The following is a 27279-nucleotide window of genomic DNA, read 5'->3' as shown; positions in this document are numbered from 1 at the left end:
TTTATAATGATCTTATGAATTTAAAAAAATCAGTGCTAACTGTAGTGGGGTCTTTTGCTTTCACTAACTTGATCTCCTGCCAATCTAGATTTTTCTTTCTGTTATGTCCCTTGGAAACAACAAAAAATTAAAATACAGATTAGATGACTTGTTAATATCTAGGGAATATAAAGCGAATACAGAGTTTGGATTTGAATAATTCAGACTTACTGTACTTTTATCAGAAGTCAAAGTTTTAATATTTTTGAGATTATCCAGAATTATTTATATTAATGAGAGAAGAAATATTTAATCACTTTGCGATAGTGTCTTCATATTTTTGCCTAACTATAAGACACAGAAGTACAAAAATGTTTTGTGATTGTTTTTTCTAGTGTACATACTGTTTTATTTAGCTCGTGTTTTAAATAAGTTTTAAATTATTTAATAAGTTTTAAAATATTTTTATGGAAACTTTTTTCAAAACTGGCCTGAAAATATCCATATTAACTTTATCAGTAAATACACAGATATTTCTGAGCATAAATACATTCTGTAAAATTATGTAAATTTCAGCATCATAGTCATATACTTAATATTTTGTGATTATTTCTTACTTTTTAAATTTCTATACTTAGCAAGTTTGAGTGCACATATGCTAGGCACTGTACTAGGTGCTAGCAATACAAACCTTAATCTAAAAAATCTGGGAGTTAAAAATTTAAAGAAAAAACAATATTTCCTATTATGTATATTAGTAGGAAAAAATCAAGTTTTTCCCTTAGATTTATAGGAAGTAAGAGGAAACTTAAGTTATAATGTTGTGAAGTTAATTATATATCTTAATACTAAGGCTAGAAAATGTGGAACTACTTTAGTAACTTTTACAGAAGTACAATTTAAGTTTACAATTTAAGTATAACTCAAGACTACTCTGAGAATTCAGAGTTATATTTAAACTGTTGGTTTTCTTGCTTTACTAATTAGTCCTTTTTTTAAAAAATAGGAAATTGCTGCACGAGTAAATCAGTCAGCTTTGGAAGCTGTCACTCCTTCCCCGTCTTTCCAGCAGAGGCATGAGAGCCTGAGGCCGGCAGGGTGAGTTACCAGACTATAGGTTATTTAAAGAACTATATGGGCTATTGAAAGTGTTAGCAAACACTTGGATTTTAGCAGTGCTAGTTACATTAGTACAGAATAGTTCTAGAAAATGTACTTTCAAATTGGTGAATTCACCAGCAAGAGCACTAAATAAATAAGGATTCCAAATTTCCTTAGTGTTTATCCCTAGGTTAAAGTGATTTATGTTTCTGAATTTAGTAATTCGAAAGAAATCTTTTGATAAAGTAGCTGTGATTTGGGGTTGTATTTATTAAAATTTGTTCTTCTTATCACTTTATAAAATTATATATTTTTTCTCATGGTTTCAGTGTTTAATTTGCAAGAAAAAACTAAATGCAATGCCTTCTTGTTTTCTTCTCTGCTTAGACAATCTCGGCCACCCACAGCTCGAACCAGCAGTTCAGGATCCTTAGGATCTGAGTCCACAAATTTGGCTGCCCTCTCTCTAGATTCTCTTGTTGCCCCAGATACCCCTATACAGTTTGACATCATTTCTCCTGTGTGTGAAGATCAGTCTGGCCAGGCAAAAGCCTCTGGCCAGGGAGGCAGGTGAGTGATAGGTCTGTAAAGCTGTAAGGCTTATGAGTCCAGTTCTACAGTTGAGAGCCATCTCTCACATATCTTGTGCATCAGCTATGTTTTTCTTTCTGTAATTACCTAACAGAATTTTGATAGTTGAAGAGGAATCATGAAGGCTTTTCTCTGTTTTTGCTTCAGTTAAATGAGTTCAGATAATTTAGTTTTAGAAATATTTAATTCTGAATGGTTTATCAGATCTACTTCTAAGGTATTTACTCTTAAAATTACAGAAGAAAGGTGACAGTCCTGTGACAATAAAGTTGATATCATGACAATATTTTAATATATAAGAGTAATATATATATGCCATAGGTTTATTGGAAAATGTTATCTTGTGTTAGAATAAGAAATCTCCAGCAAGGTACTAAGACATTGTCATGCTATGAATTATTAATGAATTATCTTTATTTATATAATGATAAATCCTTGTCAAAGTCATTAAAGTTTTTCTTTGATTATGGATGAGGGAAATATGGCTTAAGGCAAATCGTTTATTAAGTAGGTTGGACACTTAATAAGTTGATAATGTAGTAACTGGGTATACATGAGTGAGGCAAAGAAAGAATAATTTACATTTGATCATAGGAAAATACTTAGCATTTGATATAATAGGTCAGATACATATTAGGGAGGTCAATTTTATGTTATCTGAAAGCCAGTGTTATCTTAGAACCACTTAGCTCTCTGTTTGCTTATAAATCCTACTTTGGATTGTACTTTTCTTCCTTTATTGTGGGTGTGTCATGAGCCAAGCACACTTAGGAAGGAAGTTGCTTCCATCTCTGGTTAGTTGGTTCTTCTTGCATTCTGTTACACGTGTACCTTGAGAAATCAGGTCTAATTCTAGAAAATGTTCAAATTATTGTAGTTAATTTGCGTCACATACTTAGAGGACCTAAAAGGTTTTTTGTTTTTTTTTTCCCCCACAATCCAAGGAAATTCCTACATTTTTCTCATATAACTAAAGTTGAAGCTAAATCAGCCATTTCTCTGTCCTAGTTTATTTAAATTCAGGAACTTTTGCAACATAGTTTATTATAATGTTGATTTTTATGTTTGTGGCTAAACATCCTATCTGTCTACATTTTCTGAGATATAGCAACTTTGAGTTCAGCCGATTAGTGTGAGGGCAGGGGCCTTCGTAACAAGTAAGTTGGTCATCAGTAGTGTTCCTTAACAAGAAGGGATATTTTTGAGCTTCAAAAAAATGTGTGTACAAGGTTTTCTGACTTTTAGTTTTTAATTCTGGGTTCAGTGATTGAGATTGGTTTCCTGTGGCTCATGGTGACTGACCACTGGATCATAATTTTTTAAAATACTTTTCAGGCGTACAAATCCATTTGGAGAATCTGGAGGAGGTACAAAGTCTGAAACTGAAGGTAAAATAAGTGTAGTGTTCTTATATTTCAGAGATTCTCAGAGCAGTAAACTGAGAGAAGAATTTGTTGTTTACATTTGTTCTGCTGTGTGTTTTAACCGTATCTTTCCTTCAGTTTTTTCTTTTTACTCCTAGTGCACTTAAAGCAACAGAACTTACTCAGACTTAAGATTTCGTTATTCACACAAAATTATAGAATCTCATACTTTCGACCTCATAGTCAGGTTCTCATTGTATAAGCTATCCTTTGACCTTCCTAACAGCTGTTTTCTTCTGGTTCTGGAGCATAATTTTTTTTTTTTCTTTTTCCCATACTTATTTACTTTGATATAATTTCAAACTAACAGTAAAGCTGTCAGAATAGTAAAAGGAATTCTTTTAACTCAGAACCACCAGTTGCTGAAGCATAATCTTTTGCTCTTGGAATTTGAGATCTTACTTTTTCTGTAACATGAACACTGTAGTTAGGAGTTATTTCTGAGTGCTTCAGCTAGAGTGAATATTTCACTGGAAAACCTAAAGAGGGCAGTGTATTTAATTCCATAGGAAAAGAATTTGGGATTTAAAATTACATAATGTACCTTGTTTTGTTGTAGAGTCTATTCTTCATCAGTTGTTTATTGTCCGATTCCTTGGTTCTATGGAGGTGAAATCAGATGACAATCCAGATGTTGTTTATGAAACAATGCGCCAAATTTTAGCTGCCCGGGCCATCCATAACATCTTTCGTATGACAGAATCACATTTATTAGTCACTTGTGATTGTTTAAAGTAAGTAGTAACCTGTCCCTCAAAAAACTGTGGGAAAAAATATTTATATAATTGTAGCATAATTAACATTTTTTTCCCTAAATTTTATTTATTATTATAGGTTAATTGATCCACAGACACAAGTTACAAGGCTCACGGTGAGTTCTGCATGTTTAAAGCTTTAAGTCTCTTTGTACATATACACATCTTACACATCTGATAATCCTGACTGAATATTTGGATATGGAAGCATGAATTATGATTGATTTTTAGGTGGCTATAATTGAGTTTATGGCCATCTCTCCAAAAAAAGTTGTAACATCCCATGTAGTTGAAAGAATCAGTGCAGTCTGATGTGATATTTAGTATTCATATTTATCCATCAGTTAGGGAGCATATAGCATACACTAAAGAAGGTAGCTCAGATAGTAAAGCATCTGCCTACAGTGCGGGAGACCCTGGTTTGATTCCTGGATCAGGAAGATCCCTTGGTCAGAAAGATCCCCCGAGAAGGAACTGGCAACCCACTCCAGTATCCTTGCCTGGAAAATCCCATGGACAGAGCAGCCTAGTGGGCTACAGTCCATGGGGTCACAAAGAGTTGGACATGACTGAGTGACTAACAAAGAAACTAACAAATTAAGGAATTAAAAGGCCAACATGGTTGAGTTTATTTTATAATTATCTATTTTGAAATAGCTGCAGGTGTGTGCTTATTTAATCATTTAATAACAGAGATCATATTTGTTACTGAATTTGACTTTGTAAAATGTGTTAATGACTAATAAATTCAGTATTCAACAACCTTTTAACGTTCCTGGCAATCCAAACCAAATGTGAGATTGTTTGTTCTTGGATTACCATTCCGTTAAGAAAAATGATTGACTCTAATGTTCTGTTTATGTTATTTAATAACTAAGTACATGCATTTGTCATATATAGAAGCGCTGGTACAATGATCTGAAAAAAATCTCACGTTTGCTTCTGATGTTTTCTGTGCAGTTTCCATTACCCAGTGTAGTTCTGTATGCTACACATCAGGAAAATAAGAGGCTTTTTGGATTTGTTCTTCGGACATCAGGAGGGAGAAGTGAAAGTAACTTGTCATCAGTCTGTTACATATTTGAATCAAACAACGAGGGTGAAAAGGTACGTGGCTTTTCAAAATGTGTTTCTATTGTAAAATATGTGTCAAAGTTCTTACTAAGATTTCTGGATAAAACTCCCAAACTTTGTCTAGTCCAGCTGAGTTGCTTCACCAAAGCCTATTGTTTTGAAGAAAGCTGAGCTGATGGGTTAGGCTATCTGACTCCACAGACCTGTGTCTTCCTGGCCATTGAGAGCTGGTGCAATCTTCTGGCTTCATTAACTTGTCTTGGGAATGTAAAATATTCCCATAATCAGCCATTTCCAAATATCTCCAGCTTAGAATAGCAGCAGTAGCTGCTTGCTTTGTTCTTTGCAGCTTTACCATCTTAGTGGTGAATCTGAGATAACAAGAAGTGAGGGACTTGAAAGATGTGAGAGCCAGTGGTAGAAGCTCACAGACTGAAGAAAATACACAGAGGCTTGGTTTTGGGGCTGGAACATTCTTAAATCAACTTTTGTTTGAAAAAGTATATTATAATGAGTTATGAAACTAGTTACATCAGCCATTTGGATACTTGAAATTATCACCTTGATGTATGAACTGTCTGAGTTTTTCTTACTTTTCCCCCCTTTAGATTTGTGATTCTGTTGGATTGGCAAAACAGATAGCATTGCATGCAGAACTGGTAAGAATCTAAGATACTTAATTATCCAAGAGTATTAACTCAAGTAATCTAAGAGCTTTTATATTAACAAGTAAATAAAAATGATTTTGCTATACAAAGTTAACAATAGATGCTATTGCTGATATATAGCATTTAGAATTTGGATAAATGGCTAACATTAGGATGTAAATTTTTGGTGTGCTTTCTCATATAAATGCAAATAATAATTTGAAAAGGTTACAAAGGTAATATTAATTGAAAAGGTAGTTATTTCATATTTAATTCATCAGTTGTATTCATCTATTCCTCAGGATCGCAGGGCATCAGAAAAACAAAAAGAAATAGAGAGAGTAAAAGAGAAGCAACAGAAAGAACTCAGTAAACAAAAACAAATTGAGAAGGTATGCAGTCCTAATGTCTCGATCTTCTCTGACCAGATATGATGTTTACACAGAGTTTCCTTAATTCAGCACTGTGACTTTCATATTGGAATTTTCAAGTGAAGGTTCCATTTCCATTCGCTTAGCTACCTCATAAACAGATGATTCACAGCATAGCGGAAAAGGATGACATTTGTCTTCTTGGCTTCACTGCTCGGCTTGTGGGATCTTAGTCTCCCCCCCCATGAATGAACCCGGGCCCTCAGCTGTGAGAGCGCAGAATCCCAACCACTGGACCACCAGGGAATTCCTGACATCTGTCTTCTGATACAGTGTTTACATTATAGTTACATTGACATGTAGTGTGACTTGTTGTTCAGTCGCTAAGTCATGTCCCACTCTGCAGCCTCACAGACTGCAGCGTGCCTGGTTTTCCTGTCCTTCACTATCTCCCGGAGTTTGCTCAAATTCATGTCCATTAAGTCAGTGATGCCATCCAACCATCTCATCCTCTGTCGCCCTCTTCTAGTGTGACTTGCTATTTAGCAAACAAACTAATATTCCAGTGAAGGCTGGAAGGTTGTCCCCTCAAAACAGGTCTTTTGAGAGGAGATATGTATGGCTTTCATCAGTGGTAGTTAAGTAGGTATGTCTGTATATACTTTCTCTAGTTTATAGTGAGAGCTAATAATGGCCTGAATGTAAGTTGTTAACCGTAAAAATGCAGATGATGAAATGTTGACTTTGATAGGATTTCTAGAACAGTGTCAAAATATACTTCGGTGTTAACATTGGTTTGTGTAGTCTTTGTTTTCAGTGAGTTGCCAGAATTATGCATACATATTTATGACAGACGTATGGAAGTTACTCTCAAGTATGTAATGCTTAGTTTTCCATTTGATTGCATATAAATTAACTCAGTTTCTTTTCTGTCTTTTCCAATAGGACTTAGAAGAACAAAGTCGGTTGATAGCTGCTTCCAGTAGACCAAACCAAGCCAGTAGCGAGGGGCAGTTTGTTGTCCTTAGCAGTAGCCAGTCAGAAGAAAGTGATTTGGGAGAAGAAGGAAAGAAGAGAGAGTCAGAAGCATAAACTTATCCTTGCTTTTTGGTTGATATTTCTCCCCCCTTGGAATTTGTTGACAATTTCTGTGGTAAAATGGCACAAGGTAACAACAATGTTGAACTATCAAGGAGACTAAAATTTGTATTTGCTTGTTTAACTTCATTTTTTAAACTAATATTGACCTTGATAACTTAGGTTTGCATTGATTCTTTTTTTTTTCCCTTAGAAATAATATACTATGCAGTAACTTTAAATTCCACATGTCTCAAAGAAACCTGTTCATATCCCTGAAGTAGATTGCTGAGGGATTACAGTTGCTTAAGCCTTTTCTTCCTCCCAATTGTGAACTTATTACCTTGCATTGTAATTGGCTATGACCATAAGAAATCATTTATTCTTCAGCTTCAGATATTCATGGATATGCTCCCTCTCTTTCATTAGGAACATTTTGCTGGCAGTGAGGAAGCTTTTGACTGAATAGGTTTAAAATCCTTACATAGAAAAATTTTCAAGTTTGCCAATATTTTAACAATGTTAAATGTGCAATAGGACTTTTACAAAATAGAGGTTTTAGACTTAAAGTTTCACATTGTGGCAGGTGGTACTGTAGATTTCAGGGCGTTTTCTTGGATTGCTTGCATTTCTCTGATGTACAGCTGATGCCAGTGGGAAAGAAGCTTAAGTGTCTTCATTTCAAGATTGCTACAGCCCTTGGCATTTATTATCACATTCTCAGTTCTCAGGTTGGGACTTGAATTATTGCTGCAGAGCAGTAATGGTTAAAATAAGATTTTGGAATTTAGTAAAAGGGAATTTTTTTTGTTGTTGTTCAAATAAGTTTTAGATTAGGATTTAACACGTAAAGATTGTTACAGGATAAATACATTGTATTTTCTGCATTGTGTGAAATAATTTTTATTGAAAATCAAGGGACATTTAGAAAGAAGTTCTATAGCAATTATGTTTCCTGCTTAAAGTAAAAATTCCTAGAATTTAGTTTAAAAATGTAATCTTTTAAATTTCAGACTGATACTCACAGTATTTTCATAATTCCATGTTTTTATAAAATGCTGATCACCACTTTATATCCGTGTAGGCAAATAATATGTGAGCAGAGAATAATTTGCACTAATTATTGTAAATACTTATCCTCTTTAAATGAGTATAGTAAAAGGTCTAATTCCATGAAAGCCTGAAAAGCAATTGAGTGCTTGGTTGAGGAGAGTCAACCCAGGAAGGATTTTAACCTGGTGCCAAGGTTAAAATGACACTTCTCTACTGCCTAACTCTATGACAGAACTTGATTTTTTTTTTAACTTGGATTTTTAACATTGCTGATAGAAATTATATTCCTGTGTTTCACATGTAAAAGTACATATAGCCACGTTAAATATATTGAATAAAATATTTTACATAGTCATATATTTAAAATTTTCAAAAGATTAGCCACTAATTTTACAAGGAAAAAAGCATTTTGTTATTTGACATATAGTTTTTTCTTCTTAGTTCTGATTTAGAAATGGCATATAGTTCTCAGCTGTTTTACAATGTATATACACTGTTTTCTCTAGGAATGGAATAGATAATTATATATAGGATTGTGGTGTTTTTTTAGCCATGTACCAAATGGGAATAATGATTACTTAATAATCATTATTTTGAAGCCTTATGTTACCAAAACATACAGTAAAAAGTAGAAATTTATGGAATACTTTTTGAAAAGAGTTTATTTTGTCCTTGCTAAAGGGAATGCTTTCACAGTAGTCTGTGCATCATTCCTTTTTGTAGAAATTGAAATTTCTTCTGTGATCAGCATTCGGTTAGCCATGGCATATCCTGCTTTTAAGACCATTTTGAGGATTAGTAAGCTTTTTGTCTCAGTAAGTCTTTTGTTTATACTACAAGGTCGCCACCTCACTTAGTTCAGGTGTAACTTGTCAGCCACCACGCAAGGAAGGTGGTCAGCATTAGGAGACAGTGTGAACCAGGCTGGTGCTTTGCATGGTAGCAAAGCGGTCAAAATGTAGATGAAAGGTAAAGGTACTGAGACTTAGGGATGCTGGATAAACCTGTGGCTTTTCTTAAGTCATATCTTGTTAGGAATTTCTACAACAACACGCTCGTGCACATAGGTCAGACCAGAGCGCATTCCAGTGCCAATCAGAAGTCATGTGTGGGCTTAGCAATGTTAGGTGACTCAGCTTCTGTTTCGTTACTGTAGAACCATGCGAACTATGTCCATTATGGCAGATACTTAAGCATCAACTTTAATAAATTCTATGTTTTGTTTAAAGAAGGCTCCCCATGGATTTCTGCATAACATTCAAGCTGATCTTTCTTCCCCTTTGAAATCCCTTCAAGCTTTTGGATGCTCTGGTGGTAACGGCATTAGATTTTGGGATATCTTTCTCAGATTCAAACTTGCATTTAATGGTTTTTAGACATTAACAAAACGGATTCTTTAGAAGGAAAGAAATTAAGTCTACCTAATACTGCGAAGCACTCTGCTCCCTGTGTCAACAGTACTTTTATAACTATGGTAATGAAGTCAATAGATAGCAAACTAATTATTCCTTCCCCCTTGTAAAATTGAGAAAACTTGCTAACAAGGAACCGAAACTGTTATCTTGAACATAGTCCCCAGTCTAGTTTTTGCCATGACTATAATGATTATAGTCACGTGTTTAATTTCAATTTCCTTGTGTTTAATTTCAAAAGAATTCTCAGATTCCACAGTATAGAGGTTATAAATTTATGTTACTTTTATGCTTGAGAAAAGGATATTAGGGTGTTCATACCATTCTATGTCACATGTGATCATGTATAGTAAAGGCATCTGAGTTCCTTTTGAGTTATATATAGGAACTGCAAGTATTTGAGTTGAATCCTCATACATGCTGACAGTCTAAGAGCCTATGGTTTGCAAAATCTGTCACCCAAATTAATAAAATGAAAATATTAACATTGACTTTGATAACAGTGTCCCAAGCATTCAAACTGTACTTTAAATATTCAAACACACGGATTGTAGCAAGCAAGTCTTTGACTTTATTTTTAGCAAGTTTGGCTTACTCTTCGTTCATGAGATTTTTTTTTTTCCTTCCATAGTAATTAATAATACATAGAAAATTGAAACTGGAACTATATTATACTTTTTAACTAATCTCTTGTGGCTGTACTCATATGTAATTTACTTAGGTTAATATGAGAACCGGGGAGTAAGTTATAACTAATGTGCAAAACCGCTTTGTATATTTGGTGATTTTGTAATGTAAGTGAATTGGTTAATTCTTATTTCACTGATACTATTAATCATGTATATGCAATTACAAATTATGCTACATTTCTCTTTAGAATTAAATTTGAAGAACCTGACTTTACGTAATGGTGGTATACATGTGGAGTGGAAAACTTATTTTTTCATTATGTCAAAATAAGTATTCCTGATAAGGCTTCAGGAAATATGCTGTTAGGAGATTTTTAATGTATAATAAAGTCCATGATTTTTTATAGTCTTTTTTGTATGAAATATCTGGTATATACTCTGAATTTTATTGCTCCGAGTAATTTCAAATGATGCTTATAAAACAAATGGACATTTTCTTAATCTTTTATGATACCATTACACATCTAACTCTATTGCAATCCCATAACAACTAAAATGTGGGGAGGGAATGTCACTCATGAGGAAATAGTACTAATTCATATCTAGTGACTTTTAGAAAAATTAAGGGACTTTTCAGTAATTACCCTAGACATGTTACAGTGTATACTTGCTGTGCTTGGTCCTAGTCAAAGGAATTCCTATAGTTTAAAGGACCAGGTTATTGTGTATGCCAGCTTACGTGGGTTGGGCCTGTAGTTGTAATACTAATAAATATACATCTGCTGTGCTCTCTGTGGTTCCCTATAACATTTACTAAGTTCTGTTCTACTGGCAGTTTCTGTTTTAATTTGTTTTGAATTTTATGAAATGTGTACATTCGTAGGAGGTCCAGGGAATAGATGAAATTAACTTTAGAATTATATAATTTATCTAGGTGCATGTATATCTTAAACATATTTGTATATGAACATACATATAATCTAGCACTCATTTATAAACAGACACCACACTTTGATTAAAAAAAAATAAAAAACTATTCATGCCAGCTAGTTTTACAAATTTTCTATGTGAAAACTATATTATAAAAGTAATTTTAAGTCTGTACTTACTGAAACAGTCTATATAGCCATGAATCCCTACATCAGAAAGAAATCATACAGCTTCAGTTTCCATAAGAAGGACCGTATTATGCAAAAAAAGAAAAAAAAAGTATGCTAAGACTGAACACATAAACGTCAAGCTATAACTGACTGGGCCTGTGGCCATAATGCTGCCCCTCCGTTCTCTGTGTTGATGTGCCATATGACGGTATACAGGTGTGGCTGAATGAATGTCTTCTCAGTTTCTTTCCTCACTTCCACATTCAGAAACCTGTATTTAAATGCAACACAGAATATATAGAAACAAATTGTAAACTAATATCTATAACTGCTTCTACCAGTGAGCCACTCCTCTCTGTCTGCTGGACTGGGCTCAGTGTAGAAATCATAAACCATCATCCATTTGAAAACACTTTTTTTATTCCAGTGATCATATGAACCAATAAATGGTAATGCTTAGCCAGGGTTTTGTGGGAAGAAGGAATTCATGTATCCCATTAGTGATGAAACTGCAATTGAAGCCTCTCTTTCAGCTGAATTACCTCGGTACTGCACTCTACACATAAACAGACACTAAGCTGGTCTTGGGACTTCTGTACAGGAACAGCTAATTTCTAGGGTCATGTACTTGGATCAGTACTTTATTCACTATAGTCACTAAGGCATTTTATATATATATTTCTCTATAAAAAGTATTACTATTAAGAATTATCTTGAATTGTCAGGTAGCGTTTATTATTTTGGGCATATAAAAACATGAATTCATACATTTAATGTAAGATCAATATAGCATTAGAACTGATAATCTTAGTTAATTGAAATTTTTACGTTGGGTATAATTTTTATAAACCTGCCTTTCAGAATGCTAGCCATCTATTGAGAGGCTGTGTTCAGAGTGACTCTCTGAAGAACCTAGACTGCATTGAGATTTTAGTCGCCAGGTAAAGTGAGAAATACAAGTCAAATTTTAAGAAAGACATCTGCAGATCTGTACCTTTTCATCCAGAATAGTTTGATTACCAGGTTCCTGTGAAAATTCCTTGTTCATAAAGGTCGTATTCTTTGTAAAGGACATATGACTTCAGACGATTGGGTAATGGAAGAAATGACATGAAGACGGGGCAACGCAGGCGTAAACGTCCCATACACTTCCGGATCTTGAGGCGGCACAAATGTTTCAGAGAGCGAGGGTTTGCTAAAATGCAAAACAGGCACATTATCCAAAAGGAACAAGAATTGATTGATTTTTCAGTGATCTTAGCCAATGTATTTTATACTTAAGCCACCAAGATTTTCCTTTGTTGTGACCAAATTGGGAAGTAGCTTTTCACTTCTCATTGCAAATCTTTTAGCTATGGTTTCAGACCACATCATGTTAGAGTCCAAAGACTGGCATCAATTGTAGGTCTGGCCTGTAAGACGTAAAGCTCCTACATCTACATGTATTAACCCCTGTCCTGCCCCTCGGGGTCAGGCTAAAAACTAAAGATTCCGTGGGGAAATTAGATAAAAGAAATTCTTCTTAGTTTGACTTAGGTGCTACTGTGAAACAATTTTGTTTGAAGGGTCATTTACTATCCTTTAGAGTCTTAGATCTTAGCATTTTCTCATCCTAGTTTTTAGTGCCATTTCATAGTTGTTGTTTTTTTAATATTTATTTATTTATTTATTTGCTTGCACTGAGTCTCTTTTGCAACTATCAGGATCTTCATTTTGTTGTAGCACAGTAGTTGCGGCATATCGGCATGTAGGATCTTTGTTCCCTGACCAGGGATTGAACCCATGTCCCCCGCAATGACAAGCTGATTCTTAACCACTGGACCATCAGGGAAGCCCCATTTCATAGTTTTTAATTCCTATGTCTATGGTGTTCCATAGGATCAAGAGAAAAATATTATCTACCTATATAATACTTATGTAACAGATTTCATCTATTGGGAAATGGTTAATAAGTACACATTAAGTACATACAATAACATTTTTTAGGTAGGAATAGTCTTTTTCTTGGTTTCTTCAGGTCAGGCTTTTAACTGAAGAGAACAATGTTCTGCAAAACAAGAGTTCAATTAGTATTTTTTGGTAAGAATGTTCAAGAAAGATACTTACTCAAGATAAAATGGATTTCTGACCAGAGCCCCTGTTTTTGGAGCACAGCTTTCAACTTTGAACAGATCCTAACTTGGTCAACATAATCCAGCATCACTCGAACAACATTCCCAGACAGATGCTGCAGCCACGACAAAGTTATTACTTCACAGAACTGAGGAAGAAAATCAGAACCATGAAAGTAAATGAAAACCTTAAGTACATAGTCATCAAAAGAACACTAAACTCAGAGTCAGGAACCAAAGGTTTCAGGTTCTTCATTTACAAACGAAGGTGTTGAACAAGAAAATGTCTCTTGACTCTTAACATTGGGAAAAATGCATACATGCATGCTAAGTCATTTCAGTTGTGTCCAATTCTTTGCAACGCTATGCACTATAGCCCTCCAGGCTCCTCTGTTCCTGGGATTCTCCAGGCAAGAATACTGGATTGGGTTGCCATTTCCTCTTCCAGGGATCATTGGGAAAAATATTTACTACTAACTCTCCTGAACTTTGTAAGATACAATGAGGATTTAAAAGAGACTGTTAGATAATATTTATTATCCCTTTTGTTTGCCCACACTGCTGTCTGAATAAAGATTACCTTTCCAGCTTCACTTGCATCTAGACGTGGCCACCTGACTATGTCCTAGCCAATGGGATGTCAGTGGAAGTGTGAGCAACTCCCAGAATGCTGTTACAGAAGAGCAAAAGTGTGCACTCCTTCCTGCCAGCCAGCCGGCTCACTGCAGTGTGGGTGCGGGTTTCTCCTGTGAATCATGGAACTGTCCAGTTAGAACGCTGTTTACATTTGCCTTTATGAAAGGGGAATAAGCCATCTTATTAGAGCCACCTTCATTTGGGGTTTTCTATCATTCATAACATAGTCCCACCCTGATACTTGAAGCATAAGATAGTTTCTACCTTTAAGTGACTTACATGTCCTTAGACAAGATAAAAGATGCCCATGTAAGAAGGCAAATAATACTATATGAAAAGTCAGGAAGCCATACAAGATGACATATTACCTAAATTAACCAAGTCATTCATTAATTATAACCTAAAAGTAACATACAATATTAAAATATTTGCTTTTTATTTTTCAGAATTGATCCAAAGATTTTTTCATTATATTTTCAGATTTTAACAATATGAATTCAAGTATTTATAGTACATCTACTCTGAGCATAGATCTGTAAGCTGATGAAGGTGGTGAACAAAAGCTTACATTCATGTATTTGTAAGGAAGACAGATAATCAGTGAAATATTAAAGAATTTTAGAAACTGGTAAAAGTTTATAAAACTTTATAAACTGGTAAAAATTTATAAAAGCATTAAAGAGAATGATTAGGAAGCAGAACTACCTTAAATAAGATCGGTAGGGAAGGGCCTCTCTAAAGAGGTAGCACTTGAGATGAGGTCTGAAGGGTGGCAACTATTTGAAAAATCAGGGGAAAGGCTCAAGTTGGGGAAAACAGAAGTGACCAGTTAGGCAGGGGGAAAGTAGGAGACTGGTGTGATGAAAGCAAAGAGAAAAATGTCTCAAGAAGAGGAAAGTCAGCAACATTTACTGGGATTCTTTTTTCACCAGAAAGTGACAGAAAAGAAAATCATTAATCAAATGGTTTAGAGTCAAAAACCTAGAGTACAGGGAACTCAGAAACATTCTAGCTAGATAACTCATTTCTTCAAAGAAAAAGCATAACTGCGATCATATAAGGCTGCAATCATTCTTCACAACCTTGTGCAGATGTTGCTTCATTTGTGAAATTCCCCGAGTAGAGTTAAATCACTTTTTTCTCCAAACTGTTTCTGTACTTTTTTCATCTTTCTGTCATCAGGTTTATCATATATTTATCATATTAAAATCTTTCCAACCAGAGCTTCAGGAAAGAATGGAATTTTATCTGTTGCTGTAGTTCAGGGCCACCAATAATAACGACACAGGGTGACAGCTGCTATGGTGTGTACTTACCATAGTATCTTTGATAACTGTAGACGTCCAGCCTTCAAAAGCATAGAAAGGATGAGATTTGTCTCCATGAGGACAATCAAAGCATCGCTCTGTGTCATACCCATAATTCAGCAGCATCCTGAGCATGACTTCATCTTTCAGAGTGTATTGCAGGGCCGATGGGAAATGTAAAGGGTTGACTCTGCAGAAGTAATTAACGTTCGCCCCGTGCCGTAGCAGCAGACTTACCAGCTCATAGTTGCCCATTCTGAGGGCTATCTGGAGGCAGTTAACTGGGTCTTGATTAGGCAGAGCTCCAGCACTCAGAAGCAGCCTAACTGAAGCGAGGTCACCATTTGATACAGCGAAATACAGAGCTGACTTCCTGTGGTCATCGTAGTGTTTGCGGATTCTCTGATCGAGCATGAAATTCACATCAAATCCCGCCTGGATGAGAAGTTCCAGGCATTTGGGGTGTGCTCCTGCTGCTGCACAGTGAACTGGACTGATGCCACTCCGCTTAATGGCAGCAAAATCAGTAACAGGAACCAAAATCTTCAGAGCTCTGAGAAAGAATTTCAAAGTGCATTAAATTTTTTTTTTGTTTAGATGCAGCATTGACCTGTTTGTAACTGCTTTATACTGGCACTGGGTGGTATTAGTATCAGGTAATATTTACACACCTCAACCAAAAAAAAAAAAAAAAAGGCATAGTTCTTGCATGCAAAATCTCTAATACCAGGTAAAGTTACAGGTCTAAATAAAAAATTCAAAATTATCCCAGTCAGTGAGACCCAAGGCTCCCTGCATTGCCAAGTGACCTGATAATAAGATAGTTTTATGTCTCTTCAGTGGCTATAGAGGATATCTGAATTTACCAATTCCTAGCTGGTCCAGAGTTTCTTAATATAAAAGGGGGTGTTGAAGTTGGAGGATCAGATAAAGAATATCAAGTTCCCAGAAACCACCCCCCAATCCCATAGCTGTTACTATTTCTATTTGCAATAGTGTGGTTGAACTTACAACAAGTGACCTCTGTCAGCTGCTACATGAATGGGCAGGTGACCTGAATTCTTAGGGACGTTGGCATCAGCTCCATACTCTAGCAAGAGAGTCACCGAGTCTGGATTTCCTCCGCTAGCAGCTTCAAGTAAGATGGAAGAAGAGTCAGAGGCCTGACCAAGAGCATTAGCTCCTAGGAGGAGAAAGAGTGATGTTATGCGAAGAGTCTTTTCACTGTACTGCTTAAGTATTCTTAAGTATAAATACACGTGCTGGCTTTCAGAGTAATTTTATAAGTTACATGTTTTCTAACTTAAGAATCCCACGAGAAATAATTTTATAGGTTTTATTTTCAGACCTGCATACAGAAGCTTGCTTACCTCATAACACACATATAAGATGGCACTAACCATCCTGTTGAACTATGTCACCATGAATCTAATTGGATCTTATGGTGGAAAGGGTATTTGTTCTGTTTTAACTTGTTGCTAGGAGACTGTGCATACTAAGAGACACTAGCTGTTCTTAGTTGAAGTTGGAGACTGCTGATAGTTAAAAGGGTATATAGTACAGTACCCTGTAAGTTAAGTGCTCTGCGAATGGTGTGGGGAATAAGAGTATAGACACAGGCTATCTCCTTGAAGATCTCAGGGCGGGGGCTGTGAGTGGGGCTGGGGTTGTAAGTGGGACTAGGAAGTGAAGGAAGGAGAAAGGAATTTTGGGTCAGTTTTGGAAGGCCTCTGAGTAAAATAGGCTTTCAACAAAGAGTAGCATTTGAATGGACAAAAGAAAAGGAGGACACTCTGGTCCTCTTCACAGCTCCTGTAAAAAAAGCTATGGTGACTTTAACTTAGTGTGGACTCCATAATCATTAGAATATAAAATGGCTGCTCCAGAACCCCATTTCTAGAATGCTTTAAGAAGTGTCTAATAAGCCTCCATATAATGAGTACTCACTATGTACTAGTTCCTTTATGTATATAGTAATTTCTAAACTTCACAACAACCCTAGGAAGTAGATGCGAACGTCTTCATTTTAAAGATGAAGACACTGAGCTTCATTGAGATTAAATGACTTCACCAGAGATGCACAACTAGTCAGCAAGGTAGTCAGGATTCATGCCAGGTGGACCAGAGCCAGGGCCTATATCTATGATGATGCTATGCTACCAGTCTAGCAATGCAGGGTGGTAGACTAATATGATTTGGAATGAGACAGTTGTGGGGTCAAAGCCTGGCTCTGTTATTTAGTAGCCATGTGCAAATGACTGTAAAGGGGCTTACCTAAGGGAGATGCTCCCTCACTGAGGTCAAACCATACTGGTTTGTTTTTTTAAAGGTTAAGGATTTAAAATCTGTTGCTTGTTTCTTTATATTTTAATCAATGATCTACACAAAAGGTTGCTCTTTTTGTGCAGATGAAGGATCCAGTGTTTACTTTGTTTTTCCAGCTAATAACCTGAGCCATCTCTGACAGCACTCATAACATTTTACCTGACATGTCTTATGGCCATTGATTGAGAACTAGCCTCTCCTTATATGATAGGAAGGATTTAGGTAAGTCTAAAAAGCAGAAAGTTGTTCTGTGCAGTCTAGAAAATGGGAAACCAGGACCATCTGTTGTTAGAGAAAGAAATAAGGCTTCTGGACACAAATGGGGAGGAGAATAAAGAAGATAATTCTAATATTGGGACTTTATGAAATCTTGGGAAAGATTTGCTTTTGAACAAGAGCTTTAGATAATACACTGCTTCATCTCACAGTGTCATCAATGGGGGGTCTCCTCAAAGACTGTAAATGCCAAAGTTCTCTGAGTCAGGGTTTCTGTGAGTTAAACCAGGATCTAAGATGTCCATAGCTACAGCGCTGGTGGCAGGAGAGGATGTGTTGAAGGGAAGTCCTGCAACTGGTACCATCGCCGAACCTCACTTCTCTCAAGGGTAAAATGAGAATTATGTCTACCTCACAGGGTTTGCAGAAGATTGTCTGAGGCAAAATAAGCAGCTTAATACCTGGCGCTGAGAAAGTAGTCAACATGTTTAAGTTGCCTTCTTTCCCCTTCTCTCAGAGTTTTGTTTATTACTAGAGAGGAGAACTGGGACTCACAAAGAAGAAATCAGGAAGAATTTCCTAATTATTCATCTGGTAACAGATTGGACTGCCTCATCACTTAGCTCAAGCAGAGAAAACATATAGAGGATTTTGTGAAGTCTTTCATTCTATGAATCTAAAAAAGAACAGTCACACACAAAAACTAAACAGAAAGCAACCATCCTCTTAACATGGTCAGGGAACATTAAGTAAAAGAGTAATCTGCAGCCTAGTAATTTCAGGGAATCTACTTCAGAGCAAGTAAGAAGTATTCAATCCCTATTTTAGGTTTTTTTTCAGTAGCTAATGTATTAACATGTACTTTCATGAAATAGTAAATTAAGCTTAAATGAAATGTTAACATATTACTTTGAAGCTCTCAGTGAAGAGAACACTTTGGTCATGTTACCCTTTAGGAAAAGTGTGCTGACTGTATAGAAAAATCTTGCCTTTCCGCAGTAAGAGTTCCATGATTTCAGTGTGTCCGCTCTGGGCAGCAAGAGCAAGAGGAGTGAACCCGTAGGAGCTCTGTGGGTCAGGGTGTGCCCCGGAAGCCAGCAGGAGCGCCACTATGTCCCGTCTGCCCAGCTTGGCTGCTTCGTGGAGTGCTGTCCTCTTGTTGGCACACAACAGATTGACATTGGCTCCATGGCTGATCAGCAAGGAGGCCATATCGTAGGAGTCCTGTAGAACAGCTGGGAAATTGGAAATGAGGGAGGTGTCATGTTCAACAGGAAATTCAGGCCAGAGTATCTGATCAGCTAGTTTCCCTCAGGCTTCTTAAGGAGTTCTTCCTACCTGCCCCGCCATGTGCCAACAATTTGTGCTTAGGAAAAAAATGAGGCACATATTAAGTCATATTAATAGTGTTTTAATCAATATGGGCTACTCGCTTTTAAGTCATGACCAATTATTCATTGTCTATTGGCTACTTATGGAGAAGGCAATGGCACCCCACTCCAGTACTCTTGCCTGGAAAATCCCGTGGATGGAGGAGCCTGGTAGGCTACAGTCCATGGGGTCGCAAAGAGTCAGACACGACTGAGCAACTTCACTTTCACTTTTCACTTTCCTGCATTGGAGAAGGAAATGGCAACCTACTCCAGGGTTCTTGCCTGGAGAATCCCAGGGACGGGGGAGCCTGGTGGGCTGCCGTCTTTGGGGTCGCACAGGGTTGGACACGACTGAAGCGACTTAGCAGCAGTAGCAGCATTGGCTACTTATGGGCTGAAAAACAAGGTTTTCATGTATCATCTTTATGTTCTCAAGAAAATAGGAATTTAAGTATCCAGTACAGCCCCCGGAATGTTTGTAGTTGCTTTACATAAAGAAAAACAAAAAAAGCTATAATTAGGAAATCGTTTTTAACCTCACACTTTGTAAACCAAATTCTCTAACTGGTATTTCTGCATTTATGCTGTTAATTCACATTTGGATGATAATCTTTAGTCCTTTAAGATTCTAGAACTTAATTTATCCATCTCCCTATCCATTCACTAATTGTTGGCCCCAACTGTGTCTGAGGAATCTTGCTAGGTGTCAGACACTGAATCAGAATAAATTCTGCTCACCACCGTTTATAATGTGCCATATAAAGAGCTGCTGCTGTTGCTAACTCGCTTCAGTCATGTTTGACTTTGTGCAACCCCAGAGACGGCAGCCCACCAGGCTCCCCCGTCCCTGGGATTCTCCAGGCAAGAGCACTGGAGTGGGTTGCCATTTCCTTCTCCAACGCATGAAAGTGAAAAGTGAAAGTGAAGTCGCTCAGTCGTGTCCGACTCCTAGCAACCCCATGGACTGCAGCCCACCAGGCTCCTCCATCCATGGGATTTGCCAGGCAAGAGTACTGGAGTAGGGTGCCATTGCCTTCTCCAATATAAAGAGCTATAATTGCTCTAAGACTAGAAATATGGAGTACCCAAGGGTATTGGGTCTTTTCAAAATCATGGAGTTGGCACTTTGTGCCCTTTCATTCTAGAAACACATGCCCTTTGTTTTAGGAAATAGTTTTCTTGACTTGTTTCACTGATGGCGTTCTGCCACCACCTTGTGTGTTCTCTTTCTACTATTTCTGTTATTCACATGTTGCCCTTCTTCAGTGGTCATCCTAGTTCTCTTAGTTATTTTTCTTTCCTATTTTTCATGTCTTTTCTTCTTCTTTTCAGTTATGTAAAGCTTACATAACTTTATCTTGTAGCATTTTTAAATTTTTCTACCATATTTTTAATTTTCAAGAATGTTTTGTTCTCTTTTTTAGTAGTGTCTTGATATTTTATAAATTTTCATTGATTTTTCTGAGAAAATTAATGATAACTTTCCCTTACATTTTATTTTCCCTAAATAATCTGTTTCTTCCAAGTTGTTTATCTTTGTTTGTTGGAGACTTTTCTCAGATAGTCCTTGGATATCTGCTCATGATTAAGAACTGGAAACTAAAAATCTGATTGGAAAGTCTAAACACTGACTTAACTGAAGGTTGATATGCCTGGGCCATTTGTTGGGCAACTTCCAATTTCACTATTTTTAGTTCTTTCTCCTTGAGCTGATCAGAGAAGCCTTCTCTTGGAGGGTGAAGTTTTAGTTGCCAGCTTTCTAGAATTTGGTGGAGGAGAGCTGGGAGATCTCAGCTTGTGTTTGTTTCCTCCAGTATCTCAAATCCAGTATTCCTGCCCTTGCCTAATAATCTCCAGTCCTGAGAACCTTTGCTCACACTATTCAGAGAACAAACCTCCACAATTTTGCTGGGGTAGGGGAGGAATCTGACCCAGCAGGCTAGATTGGGAGAAGTAATCTAGACACCTGAGTACTGGTTTCTTAATAGTTTTCAATCAATTTTTCTATTTTAGCTGCTGTTCTTCATCCCTGTGTTCCAGGAGGTAACTATAGCCAACAGTTTCCAGGCCTTTTGATACAACTGCACTGGTTTTTGGCTTTCCCCACTCCAATTTTAGATTTGGCTTTCTTGTCACTTATTACTCATTGATCTGCTCTTCTGATTTTTAAAAATCATGTTACTCTTGTCTCCTCTTCCAGTCTTCCCATTCTTCTGTATCTTAACCCTTTAAAACATTTAATGAACTGTACTTCTCCTGAAGACTCAGGAGGCAGCAAAATTAGTCATTCATATTTAATCTGCTGACTTTACCCAAACACTGGCTGCTTCTTCCTACTCTGCTCCTCTTCTATATTTCTTATACCAAGATTAACTTGTTCAGCTGCAGTATCAGGCAAACAACCAGCTCATAATCGGGCAGACACTTTGCCTCACCTCACAAGCCAGTCTATACAAAGCTTCTTGAGAGTCAGATACGACATGTGGTCAGTTGGGACTAGTGACAGTGCTGCAACTATGCACCAAAAAGCTGCGCCTGTGAAGCCCCTGGGTCTAGAGGAGACACAGGCCACAGACCGTTCTCCAGAGCCAAGGTGTTAATTTACCTGTAAGAAGAGGTGAATTGCCTTCGACATTCTTGGCATTTGGATTGCAGCCATTGAGAAGGAGAAAACTGACGTTTTCTAAGAGGCAATTGCTGACAGCCAAAAACAGTGGCGTTTCACCATTGTGAGTGGTTTGCTCCCAAACACTGAGTTTTGAGGCTGAAATAAATCCATTAGACCACACAGATTAAAATATGAAAATAAATTTTAAACTTATTTCTCAGAAGCATCAAAGAAGAGTTGTAAAGGGAGTTTACCTTTCAGGGTGATTTCCAAAATGTTCTTATTTAATTGTACTGCAGCCTTATGAAGAGGAAGCCAGCCTATCTCATCTGCTTCATCAAAAGCTGAATGGTACTTGGTCAACTGTGACAATACATCTTCCTTACCTATTAGTATGTCAAATGAGGACATATTCACATTTGGCACACATACAAGGCAGCCCATACTGCTTCTGAATTCCATCATCAAGGTTAGGGCATGAATGAAATTCTGGCACCACCTTTTATGAAAGACAAATGTAAATCGCATAGGGCAAATAAGGGCTTCCCTGGTGGCTCAGACAATAAAGAATTTGCCTGCAATGCAGGAAATCTGGGTTCGATCCCTGGGTACAGAAGATCCCCTGAAGAAGGAAATGTCAACCCACCCCAGTATTCTTGCCTGGAAAATTCCATGGACAGAGGAGCCTGGAAGTCTATAGTCCATGGGGTCACAAAAGGTTGTACTAACACACATGCAGGGAAATAAGTGGTAAGGTCTTTCATCTAGCATTCCATATCACCTGGGTCTGTGAATACCTGTCATCTTATTACATACAGAAAACAGTTCTGTTCACTGAGGAGCCCAGGAGCTCTTTGCTAAGTTGTGCTGAAGTAGTTTCTCTCAGGAAAGCCCATATCAGACTCCTGACAACCAGCTGTGGACTCCACAGTGTTCAGCATTTGGGAGATCCTGTTTCTAGGCTTCCTGAACTCAGGGAAAATGCTGCTAGTTGTCACCATCACATCTTACCACAAGTTGAAGGGGATAGAATAAGAAGAGTACTTAACTGTCTCTATTGTTTCAACTATCTTCTTATAGTAAGCACTCAAAAAGCTGCAGGGGAAAAAAATATATGTGAAATTCCAAAACTGAGGGAAAAAGTTAAGGATATAAAGCAAAAGGAAAGGATAAAGGCAATAGTAGTTAACCAGGAGTAAACTTATAATGAGGCCATAACTGAGGCATAATAGAAATACTTCAAAATGTAGCATAACCCTTTATGTGCTCCAAAGAAGCTCCTCTCTCATATGTCTCCCTCATCAGTTTCCTTAGGGCAAGAATTGTGAGAACCCAGATCACAGCTGGCCCTCAATCGATACTTGCTGAACTGAATCAAAGCTGTCTAGGACAGAAATGTCATATTATCACATTAAAATTTAAATGGCCACTCTATAGTGTCACTGAGTTTAGCAAAAATTATTTTTTTTTAAAGTAAATAATCATGGTGTAAGATTTTTTAAAAATATTCATGGTCAGAATCTGTGCTCAAAAAACATTATTAGCAGTTTTTTTTAAGTAATATTTTTATTAAAATATTTAAAGTTTTAAAGAACAATTTATGGATCTTACATTATTTTTTAAATCTAGTAAGTAACAATTATCACCTTTCCATTTTTCTTTTGATTATTCAATGAACCTAGCTGGAAGAAAATAAATTCCCTTAGACAATCTGTCCTGCTTACAATCTGGTCAATCAAATTCTCTTAAACATTTAAAACTGTACTTAGTGATTTAGCATTGTATTAGTTTTCCATAACAGCTGTGTGAAATTACCACACACGGAGTGGCTTAAAATAAGACCAATTTATTATGTTCTGCAGTTCATAAGTACAGAATGGGTCTTACTGGACCAAGGTCAATGTGTTCCTTCTGAAGGCTCTACGGAAGAATCCACTTCTTTGCCTTTTCCAGCTTCTAGAGGCCACCCGCATTTCTTAGTTCACTGACCCCTTCTTCCATCATCAAAGCTAACAATGTTGGGCCATATTCTTCTCCCCAGCCATCTCTCAGGATCTCTTTCTTCTGCCTCTCTCTTCCACTTTTAAAGACCCTTGTGATTACATTGGGCCTGTCTGGATAACCTAGGATAATCTCCCTATCCTAAAGTCAACTGATCAGCAATCTTAATTCCATCTGCAACCTTAATTCTCCATTGCCATGTAAGGTTACACAGTCATAAATTCTGGGGATTAGGACTGGACATCTTTCTGTTGGGGGGGAGCGTTTTATTCTTCCTGTCTCAAGTATATGCTTGTTTCCTAATTCCTTCAAATACCTGATCAAATCAGTAAACCTTGCTAAGTATCATACAATTCTTTCAAATCTAATCTTATAACTGTAGTCAACCTTAATTTCTTTCAAACATTTCAATACTCAATTAAAATCTCTTTTACCTTTCAATGTAAAATCATGACTTCAAAGTTGATCACAAGGTTAATACAACAGGTAATCCAATGAAATCCAATTTCTTTATAAAACTTTTAACTATTTAAAGATTATTTTAAAGATTGTTTCTAAATTTAACACAAAAGTGTAGGAATAGTGTGATCAAGAACAAAGACTCTGAAGCCAGGCTGTCTGGCTCTTTACTTACTAGCTCTGTGACTTTGGGTTAGTGGCTTAATTTCTCTATGCCTCAGTTTCTTCACCTCTAAGTGGGGATAATAATAGTACCTACCACATAGACAGGTAATGAGAATTAAAATTTAAATGCGTTAATACTTATGAAATGCTCAAAAGTGTGGCACACAATCATTCCAAGTGAGTGTTACTTTAAAAAATAAAAAAACCCAACTCTAGGTTTGATAAACTTCAACATCTCTATATTTAATTTTAAAATCTCTTGGAGTTAAAACACATTTATCCCATTTTACCTCCAGCAGGCAAATAGAGGTCATCATCCCAAGCAAATGGTTTATGATAACTACTCAGGGGCTTGAAACTGCTGACCAGCCAGACAGCATTTGACTAGGTGTGCGTGGCTGCAGACAGCCAACCGCAATAGCTGTCACCATCACATCTTACCACAAGTTGAAAGGGACAGAATAAGAGGCGGGGTCCATGGGGTCCCTTCTTAGCGCTGTCATTATCAGAACTCTGAATCTGCACCCTGCTGAAGGGTTAGTCTCTTCTGGGTTTAAGTTTATACAATTATTCCTTCCGATTTGAATTAAGACTTTACCCTATCGCAGCCACCCCACTAAGACTGACAATAACTTGTGTCTCGCTGGATTTATACATTTCCTTGATGCATTAGGGTTTTCTAGCCCTTCAAATTCTCATCTGTTTCTCCGTTTTGATTTCCAGTCTGCCTCGCCTCACTCATATTTGTAACTAACCTTCTCCAACTATTTTCTTTACTGCCTAATTAAATTCTGAATTATTTTCTAATTTCTCCTGTCTGGTCAGACATCGTCTCATAGATACTATTTAAACGATAGCTCCTTGGGTTCTGACTCTCTCTTCTGTTTTTGTCATAACACTAGCATCATGCTTATGACAAGTCTCAACTGTTGAATACCTATAATGCATTGCCAAAGAGATACCATTACCTCTCATCCTCAGGTGACTGCTGTGCAGTTCCTGGCTTGTGAATATCCTGTAAACTCTGTTGAATGATGAGCTGGGTGTCAAAGTCATCATCGATGTCTTCATCACTGGTGTAATTATCCATGTGGAATGCAGACAGATTTACTTTAAAGTCAAAATGAATTAAAAATATTTTTCCAGTTGTGGAAACATATTATCAACCAATAAAAATTATAAATGAAATTCAGAAAACTAGAATAAATCATAGGATTGATAAGTGAAAAAATGCAAAATTTAGAACACAAAATATTCATTTACAAATTTTTCAAAAACTCCACAGATTCAACATAAATTAGAAATTTTCCATGAGTAACCATCTACTTAAAAGCTTACTCAGGTAACACAAGTTTTCACATAAAACTTAAGTCAGTACCTTTGTAACGATGAAAATGTTCATATTGTTCTATTTTAAACTTAGCTTATGAGTTTTTCTCAGTGATTATAGCATTCACTCAAAAGAATATCTTTCCTACATGCAGTGAGTATTATGCTAAAAATATTTTAGTAAATATTAAAAATAAACATGTTATAGGAATAAATGTGCTCTCATAATATAACATGTAACTGGAATAGTGGGGGAAAGCCCCAGTTATTTTATTAGGCAATATCTCAATGGCTTTAAAAGAACACTTCAGGTTTAACATAGAATAGGTTTGATCACATACCAAAGACGTTTTACCTTTTGTTATATCCTCTAGGACAGCACTGAAGTTTTCACCGTTAAGGATTAGCACATCAGAATTTTCATTTATATTTAGGATCTCCACTCCCCAGTAGTGACTATTCCATTAATAGCTTTACTATAAATACTTGATCATAAGACAGTCTGGCACATTCCCTTTGTTTTTTACATGTGGTTTAGCTCTGTTTGGAAACATGGTCTCTTTACTTCACTGCTGTATCCATGAAGTTTAAAAGATGAAACATTTCATTCCTGGAATAAAATGCTTTAGCAGGAGGTTAACCGTGTGAGGTGAACTCTTCCTCTGAGGACTCATGCACATAGCCATGGCAAACCAGAATCAATTTTTCATGGAAGAGAAGCCAAACATTTTGCTCTGACTGAATTATCAAAAATGACTGTCCCTATGGTCCTGATCCACTGGGAAGCTGCACCTACATTTTCTTTGAATTACAGAGCTGCAGCCTAAAATATCCAGGGAATCTTAAAGAAGGAATTAACTCCACACAAGATAATAAAATTTTGACTATAAGTTTGTTTTGTTGAAATGTTTAAAAATGGATAATGTAGACTAGTATTATGATTGCATACTAAATAATAAGAATAATAACTATTAAAAATTACACAGAGCCCACCTGGCATTTCCAATTAAATGTGAAGCAAATGCCAAGAAGCATGATACCACCTCCAGTGTGCAGGATCTCCCTCCAGTCGTCTTACCGCCTTTGCTTGTCAGCCTCAGTGCTTTGAGTTTCCTTTCCTTGTCACAGGGGTACTGTGAGAAATATGGATCTGACGTTTTAAGAATAAGACAGAAGGGGTTTAGTTCTGAAATTGTTTCAGCGTTTTCCTTATTTACAATTTATGTATTTTAAATGTTTGTGTATAATCACAATAGTTGAATAGAAAGTAAATTATTACTGAAGCTGATGAAATGACTTAACACTTGTGAAAAAGATAGTTTTTGATATTAGTTAAAATTTTATCCAGCTAGTCTTCCCAAATCTGTTTTTCACATATATATCAAACTAAAAAAAGGAACTAAATAAAAGTTTCAAAGATTTTCCATATGACTCCAAAACACATTTCATGTTTTTCTTCACAGTTGTCTGTGATCTCAAGAATCCATCTGGAAGGCTGTACTCCAATTGAGAGTGGCGTATCACGGAGGAGAACAA

General features: G+C 36.6%; 2 protein-coding genes across 2 annotated transcripts in view; one reads left to right on the top strand and one right to left on the bottom strand.

Annotated features, from left to right (window-relative positions):
- APPL1 (adaptor protein, phosphotyrosine interacting with PH domain and leucine zipper 1) overlaps positions 1 to 10519 on the top strand; it is a 33058-nt gene extending 22539 nt beyond the window's left edge. Inside the window, exons 14-22 of the mRNA XM_018067185.1 lie at positions 986 to 1077; positions 1468 to 1650; positions 3007 to 3059; positions 3655 to 3829; positions 3930 to 3966; positions 4811 to 4957; positions 5533 to 5583; positions 5874 to 5963; positions 6888 to 10519. Coding sequence (XP_017922674.1) covers positions 986 to 1077; positions 1468 to 1650; positions 3007 to 3059; positions 3655 to 3829; positions 3930 to 3966; positions 4811 to 4957; positions 5533 to 5583; positions 5874 to 5963; positions 6888 to 7034 — 975 coding nt within the window. The 3' untranslated portion in view covers positions 7035 to 10519. The remainder of the gene's footprint in view (positions 1 to 985; positions 1078 to 1467; positions 1651 to 3006; positions 3060 to 3654; positions 3830 to 3929; positions 3967 to 4810; positions 4958 to 5532; positions 5584 to 5873; positions 5964 to 6887) is intronic.
- On the bottom strand, positions 10438 to 26300 carry ASB14 (ankyrin repeat and SOCS box containing 14). The gene is made up of 11 exons (XM_013973561.2): positions 26099 to 26300; positions 25383 to 25524; positions 22840 to 22884; positions 22044 to 22177; positions 21787 to 21945; positions 18798 to 19043; positions 16279 to 16450; positions 15277 to 15820; positions 13320 to 13473; positions 12208 to 12408; positions 10438 to 11484 (listed from the first exon to the last, which is right to left on the bottom strand). The coding sequence occupies exons 2-10, from the start codon at positions 25502 to 25504 to the stop codon at positions 12230 to 12232; spliced, it is 1755 nt and encodes a 584-aa protein (XP_013829015.2). The 5' UTR covers positions 25505 to 25524; positions 26099 to 26300; the 3' UTR covers positions 10438 to 11484; positions 12208 to 12229.

Source organism: Capra hircus, chromosome 22, assembly GCF_001704415.2.
Source record: "Capra hircus breed San Clemente chromosome 22, ASM170441v1, whole genome shotgun sequence".
Lineage (NCBI taxonomy): Eukaryota > Metazoa > Chordata > Mammalia > Artiodactyla > Bovidae > Capra > Capra hircus.
This window is presented reverse-complemented; position numbering and strand designations above follow the sequence as displayed.

What these genes read in the sequence shown, in the direction of transcription:
- ASB14 (XM_013973561.2), bottom strand. Translation starts at nt 25,504, where the DNA reads ATGGATAATTACACCAGTGATGAAGACATCGATGATGACTTTGACACC. An exon ending in GCTGACAGAGGTCACTTGTT is followed by an intron (nt 15,821 to 16,278) that starts GTAAGTTCAACC and finishes ATTCTTTCTCAG; the next exon opens with AGCTCTGAAGATTTTGGTTC. An exon ending in AGAAATCCATTTTATCTTGA is followed by an intron (nt 12,409 to 13,319) that starts GTAAGTATCTTT and finishes TTTGCATTTTAG; the next exon opens with CAAACCCTCGCTCTCTGAAA.